General features: G+C 49.3%; 1 protein-coding gene across 1 annotated transcript; it reads left to right on the top strand.

Annotated features, from left to right (window-relative positions):
• The first annotated feature begins 708 nt into the window (after positions 1 to 708).
• On the top strand, positions 709 to 2,306 carry LOC123050634 (protein ASPARTIC PROTEASE IN GUARD CELL 2-like). Its single transcript, XM_044473398.1, has one exon. The coding sequence runs from the start codon at positions 733 to 735 to the stop codon at positions 2,158 to 2,160; it is 1,428 nt and encodes a 475-aa protein (XP_044329333.1). The 5' UTR covers positions 709 to 732; the 3' UTR covers positions 2,161 to 2,306.
• The last annotated feature ends 5,285 nt before the right edge of the window (positions 2,307 to 7,591 follow it).

Here is a 7,591-nt window from a genome sequence, read left to right as displayed (position 1 = left end):
TAGATAGCGCCCGCTGGAGCTCGAGATAGGGACGTTGCGGCGTCATTAGCGAGGGATCACCAAGACTATGCCGGAGTGGAGGACAGGATTTGACGTGTAGTCGTCGCTAGGTGGTCCACGAGCCTGATTGTAATTTTTGTTATTTTTGATGTTCTCTGTACTGCTATGACAGATGATGAATAAATTGATTCTTCGAGAAAAAAAAAGGTGCAATGGATAGGGAGAAGAGGAAGAAGAACATTGGCACACTCGATGAGGAAGAAGAAGGGGGCTGTTGGTTTTCCGTATAATATGGTCCGTGTAAAATCGACTCTGAAAGTTCGGAAAAATCAGTCGCACGATGTATAGGCGGTCTCTAAAGATGAAAGGTAGACAAAAGGCACGATTGAAAATACAGGCAAAAGGTCTTCCAATTGAGCCAAAAAAGCACAGCATGTACTCCAGAAACCCCAAACCTAATATCATTAAAACCGGTCAAAAAACGTGTTCACTAACTTGCGTTCGACGTTACGATCGATCAAATTAATGGACTTTATTATCAACAATGCGTTATCATACGTGGCAAACAGACAAGTGCATGAACCACACCACAGCCACTAGCTAGTGCTGCACAACACACTTGCCACCCACACACCGCGGAACTCATAAATCCTCCGGGCCTCTGCTAGCTAGCTCCTGCTCGAAGTAAAGCTTCGTCGTTTCCACAAACACCTCTGTGTGTACGAGCGCACCATGGCCATGCACGCCGCAATGACCACCACGCTTCCCCCCCTTGCCCTCCTCTTCGTCTGCGCCGTGATCATGTCCGGCGCTTCGGCTTCGTCACCGTCGTCACTGCGGTTCCACTACATCGACCCTCGCAACTTCACCATGGCTGCGGCCACGTCACCATCCTCATCCTCGTCGCCGCGCCGCGATGGCCGCCCCTCGCTGGCGCTGCTGCACCGCGGCGCCGTCTCCGGCAGGACGTACCCATCAACGCGGCACGCGGTGCTCGGCCTCGTGGCAAGGGATGCCGTGCGGGTAGAGTACCTCCAGGGTCGCCTCTCGCCGACGACGATGACGACGGAGGTGGGGTCGGAGGTGGTGTCCGGCATCTCCGAGGGCAGCGGCGAGTACTTCGTCCGCGTCGGCGTGGGGTCGCCGCCCACGGAGCAGTACCTGGTCGTGGACTCCGGGAGCGACGTCATCTGGGTGCAGTGCCGCCCCTGCGCCGAGTGCTACCAGCAGGCCGACCCTCTCTTCGACCCGGCCGGGTCAGCGTCCTTCGCCATCGTGCCGTGCGGCTCCGGCGTCTGCCGGACGCTACCCGGCGGGTCATCCGGCTGCGCCGACTCCGGAGCGTGCCGGTACCAGGTGTCGTACGGCGACGGGTCGTACACCCAGGGCGTACTCGCGATGGAGACGCTCACGTTCGGGGACAGCACGCCGGTGCAGGGCGTCGCAATCGGCTGCGGCCACCGCAACCGCGGCCTCTTCGTCGGGGCGGCCGGCCTGCTCGGCCTCGGCTGGGGCCCCATGTCGCTCGTCGGGCAGCTTGGCGGCGCGGCAGGCGGTGCCTTCAGCTACTGCCTCGCCAGCCGCGGCGCCGACGCCGGCGCCGGGTCGCTCGTGCTCGGCCGGGACGACGCCATGCCGGTGGGCGCCGTGTGGGTGCCCCTGCTGCGTAACGCGCAGGAGCCCAGCTTCTACTACGTTGGCCTCACTGGGCTCGGCGTCGGCGGCGAAAGGCTCGCGCTGCAGGACGGGCTCTTCGACCTCACCGAGGACGGCGGCGGCGGCGTGGTGATGGACACCGGCACGGCCGTGACGCGGCTCCCGGCCGACGCCTACGCCGCGCTGCGCGACGCGTTCGCGGACGCCGTCGGCGGCGGCCTCCCGCGCGCGCCGGGCGTGTCGCTGCTGGACACTTGCTACGACCTGAGTGGGTACGCGAGCGTGCGCGTGCCGACGGTGGCCCTCTACTTCGGGCGGGACGGCGCGGCGCTGACGCTGCCGGCGAGGAACCTGCTGGTGGAGATGGGCGGCGGCGTGTACTGCCTGGCGTTCGCGGCGTCGGCGTCGGGGCTGTCCATCCTCGGCAACATACAGCAGCAGGGGATCCAGATCACCGTCGACTCCGCCACTGGTTACGTTGGCTTCGGACCCGCGACGTGCTAGTATCCTAGTTCTGCTGCCACGTCAAACGTAGAGGATTGAGTAGGCCCGCTTTGTATATACGCGATGGGATCGTATTGTACGATGTATAACTATATGTAGGTACAATATATGCGTCGAACCAACATGTATTTGGATGGTTAGGAGGACCCTGGTATCCCGAGCCCACTAGAGTTCAAATCCTGATGCTCACATTTATCCTGGATTTATTTCAGGATTTCCGGCGATGCACCCTAAGTATATCGGTAACCCACAAATTTTCTCCTGCATCAGTGCAAACGCGGACAGATTTTATTTAAGTTCGTATATATAATTTACATAAATGGACTTCAGTCATGCAAACATGGCGAGTTTTCATTAAATTTCAAATATTTAGAATAAAAAAACTACTGCGGCCGCCGGCGTCCAAGCGCTTGTTGTTCGCTTCTGAGACTGCCTCCTCCATCCGCCGTCTCGACAAGCACCGGCGATAAGACCCGTGATGTAAAGGTGTGGTCTCTGACGAGTAAGAGTACCGCATGGGACACAAGGCCCTGCCGGTGGGTCTACTCATCCTCAGAGGAGTCCGCGATGGAAATGGTGGCGTCCGCGCTATCGTCGTCCCACCCGGCCGCCGGGTAGTTCATCGGCGGCGCGTAGGAGGCACAGCTGGTGTTGTTCTTCTCCACGATCGTCTGGAGCTGCGTCTCCACAGTGGCCGTTTCCTGGCGAGCGGCGGCTTAAGTGCAGACGGCCTCGTAGATGGTAGGCTGCTCTGCGACTAAGTTGGGGTTCGCCGCGGCCATGGCCACCACGGCCTTCTCGCTCGCGCGCTGGCTGTAGATCAGGTCCTCCGCCAGCCGGTGCTGCTCCAGGAGAAATAGGTTGTGACGTTGTTCCTCTTGCGCCTGCTGGAACACCAACATAGAAACCGGTGTAGGCTGCACCTCTGCCATGACGGGGTTATAGCGCTTGCGCCTACTCCATGGTGAAGCCGGCGTGAACAAGCGCCGGCACTGGGGCGGTGTCGTCGGAGCCCGTTTCCATCTTGGGGTCATCCTCGTCGTCGGAGACCTTGGGGGAGCTGTCCAGCAAGCCAGCCTCAATCCGCCTGGCACGGCGGCTCTGCCCGGCGGCCGCAAGGGAGGCCACCTCGTGCTTCATCTTCGTGGAAAGTATCTCCCATAGAGCTTTGCTGCCTGTAGACATGGCAGATGTGGTGCAAGGAAGAAGGATGGGGAGCGGCTTGTATTGTGGCGTGGAGTTAGCCGGGTGTGGCCACCTTTAAATAGCAGATTTCGGTGAGGCCAGGCGTCCAGGTGTGTCAATGCACGGCGCCGGAGTGGTTTCTCGGCCGGCAAGCTTGCTAAATAGCGGCATACAAAAGATATCCGTCTTGTCCTGTCCAGTAAAGCGTCTCCAACATTGAACATGCACGGACACCGGGGACGCGTCGTGGGCGGCACCTTGGCTGGCGCGCTCCTTCAATAGCAGAGTCAGTGAGAATTCACGTCTGCTCTACAACGACATGAATGCGGGCAGCTGATGACCCACAAGTATAGGGTATCAATTGTAGCTCTTTTCGATAAGTACGAGTGTCGAACCCAACGAGGAGCATAAGGAAATGACAAGTAGTTTTCCGTAAGGTAATGTCTGCAAGTGTTGAAACTGTAAGTAGCAAGTAGCTTGATAGCAAGATAATTTGTAACGAGCAAGTAATGATAGTAGCAATAAGTATGCAGCAAGGTAGCCCAATCCTTTTGAGGCAAAGGACAAGCCAAAACGGTCTCTTATGATAAGCAAAGCGTTCTTGAGGGTACACGGGAATTTCATCTAGTCACTTTCATCATGTTGGTTTGATTTGTGTTCGCTACTTTGATCATTTGATATGTGGGTGGTACGGTGCTTAGGTGTTGTTCTTACTTGAACAAACCTCCTACTTATGATTAACCCTCCTGCAAACATCCGCAACTACCAGAAAAGTATTAAGGATAAATCCTAACCATAGCATTAAACTCTAGGATCTATTTGGTCCCTTACAGAATAGTGCATAAACTGGGTTTAAGTTTCTGTCACTCTCGCAACCCACCATCTAATTACTACTCCACAATGCATTCCCTTAGGCCCAAATATGGTGAAGTGTCATGTAGTCGACGTTCACATGGCGCCACTAAGGGAATCACAACATACATACTATAAAAATATCAAACACATATCAACTTAACATGATTACTTGAAACATGATTTCTCCCGTGACCTCAAGAACAAAAGTAACTACTCACAAATAATCAACATGCTCATGATCATAGGGGTATTAATATGCATAATGGATCTGAACATATAATCTTCCACCAAATAAACCATATAGTAATCAACTACAAGATGTAATCAACACTACTAGTCACCCCCTAGCAACAATCTATAGTTCCGGTAACAAGATTGAATACAAGAGATGAACTAGGGTTTGAGATGAGATGGTGCTGGTGAAGATGTTGATGGAGATTGCCCTCCCCAAGATGGGAGAGTTGTTGGTGATGATCATGATGATGATTTCCCCCTCCGGGAGGGAAGTTCCCCCTGCAGAATCGCTCCGCCGGAGGTTCAAAAGTGCTCCTGGCCAAGTTCCGCCTCGAGACGGCGACGCTCCGTCCCGAAAGTCTTCTCCTTATTTTTTTTCTAGGTCAAAAACACTTATATACCAGAAGATGGGCACCGGAGGTGGGCCGAGGAGGCCACAACCCACCAGGGCGCGCCCAGGTGGGTTGTGCCCACCTGGTGGCCCCCCTCTGGCGTTTATTGGCCCCAGTATTTCTTAAATATTCCATAAAAAATTCTCGTGGAGTTTCAGCTCATTTGGAGTTTTGCATAATAGGTGGCCTGACGTAGCTTTTTCAGGTCCAGATTTCCAGCTGCCGGAATTCTCCCTCTTGGTGTGTACCTTGCAAATTATGAGAGAAAAGGCATTAGAATTATTTCAAAAAGCATTATTATCGACAAAAACATTATAAATAACAATAAGAAAATATGATGCAAAATGGGCGTATCAACTCCCCCAAGCTTAGACCTCGCTTGTCCTCAAGCGAAAACCAAAATCGAAAAACATGTCCATATGCTTTGAGAGAGAGGTGTCGATAAAAACAAAATACGAACATAGAAGCATCATGTTGATTATTATAACAGCAACAAAATTAAACATAGGACTTTTATCATAGAACTTTGATCATATACTTCCCATGAATAAGTAATAGTTCATCACACAATCGAAGTATAAAGCAAAAACTCTATTAGAAACCAACAAACAATGTTCTCAGTCAACTTTGCAACTACAATTCATCATGTTTTCAGGAAGGGTCACGTGTTGGAGCCTTTAGGCAAGTTCACATACTCAACCATCATATAGTCTTCTATGATTGTTAACACTCACCGAGTACACATGAGCAAAACGTTTCAACCGGACACATAGAAAGATAGGGGCTTATAGTTTTGCCTCCCAACATAATCACCTCAAGGGTGATGTCAACAATAATAACTCATGCTATCTATATTCAACTGGACATATGTGCCTAGATATTTCTTCACCACATGATGCTTGCCAAAAGAGAAAAATAAAAAAGATTAGAAGGAAAACTTTGACTCTTTGCATAAAAGAAAATACATAAAAGTAAAAGATAGGTCCTTCGCACAGGGAAGCAGCGGTTGCCATGCGCTTATTTGTTTGCATTCTCAACCCTTTAGTGCAATAGAACGTCACGTTACATTGCCCCTTAAGATGACAACCTTTATTATGCAGTCTGTCGCTTTTATTCTTTGTCATCCAAGTTCGTGCAACGCTCAATTTTCTCTTACACTAAAAGATCTCACATATTTAGAAGCAATTTGTATTGCCTTTTTGCACCGATGACAACTTACTTGAGGGATCTTATTCAATCCCTAGGTAGGTATGGTGGACACTTGAAAACGATTTGGGTTTAAGGGTTATTGGATGCACAAGTAGTATCTCTACTTAGTGCGGAATTTTTGGCTAGCAAAGATAGGGGGCAAGCATCACATGTTAAAGGATCTATGACAATATGACTTCTATGTGAATATAAACATACATAAACCATTACATTGTCTTCCTTGTCCAACGTCAACAATTTTGGCATATAATATTTTGATGAGGGCTCACAATCACAAAAGATTTCTAGGATAGTATATTTATATGTGAATCTTCGCTTCCCTTATTAATTCTTTCATGAGTTGCATCACTGACCAATGCTATGTTTGTCAATCTCTAATAAAATTTTCTTACTTATACTTTTCCTTATGTGGTGCTATCACCCACCATAGGATTAGTATATGATCTTTTTGATTTATTTCCTTTCTTTTGTTTGCTTTCTTTCTCTTTTTCTTTTCTTTATTTGCAACAAGTATGTAAAAAAAGTAAAAAACTCGAACTAACTTTATTATGTACTTGCACATGATAACAATGATAGATCACTAAGCAAACTCTCAAAGAAGAAAAGATAGAACTAAACTTTATTCATCTAAGCAAAAGATTGAACTAAGATATGTGAAAGCAAAAGGATAGTGGGATGATACGATGCCGGGGCACCTCCCCCAAGCTTGGCGGAAGCCAAGGGGAGTGGCCATACCCGATACTCAATTCTCCTTTGGTGGTGTCTGTAGGGTCCTACCGCTTCGTCCCGATCTTCATCAGCCAAGTATCTTCTTCCATGTGGTCGGAGGAGCAGGGAGACTTGATACTTAGCTTGATAAATCTGACCTGAAACAGCAAGAAAAGGGAACATGGGATTTTCTCCGCGATACGGTGGTTAAAAGGTTAGGAAAGTATATATAGAATTTTTATCTTGCAGGACAAGTACAAGGAAGAAAAACGGAGTATGGGAGGTGTCCCAGGTGGGCACAACCCACCTGGGCGCGCCAGGGGGGCCTGGCGCGTCCTGGTGTATTGTACCCTCTAGGGAACGCTTCCTGGAGGTTTCTTTATTCCCAAAATTCTAAATTATTCCAACTAACAAAAAATATTTTTGCAAATTTTTCGGAGTCTGTTTACTTACGTACTACATACCTCCTTATTTTGAAAATTCCGGAGTGTTCCGGAAGGATTCTTTTATGTATTCTTCCGGTGTCAGAGTTTGGATAATATTACTTTCAACATTAACAGGCGTACCTGAGATATAGTGCTTTATTCGTTGCCCATTGACAACCTTCGGGTTAGTGCCTTCGGAATTATTTATTTTGATGCCTCCAGACCGGTAAACCTCCTCGATGACATAGGGGCCTTCCCATTTGGAGAGGAGTTTGCCTGCAAAGAATCTAAAACGAGAGTTGTACAAAAGAACATATTCTCCGACTTTAAACTCACGTTTTTGAATTCTTTTATCATGCCATCTTTTAACTTTTCTTTGAATAATTTGCATTTTCATAAGCTTGGGTTCTCCATTCATCTAAT

The sequence above is a fragment of the Triticum aestivum genome, chromosome 2D, assembly GCF_018294505.1.
Source record: "Triticum aestivum cultivar Chinese Spring chromosome 2D, IWGSC CS RefSeq v2.1, whole genome shotgun sequence".
Classification (NCBI taxonomy): domain Eukaryota; kingdom Viridiplantae; phylum Streptophyta; class Magnoliopsida; order Poales; family Poaceae; genus Triticum; species Triticum aestivum.
This window is presented reverse-complemented; position numbering and strand designations above follow the sequence as displayed.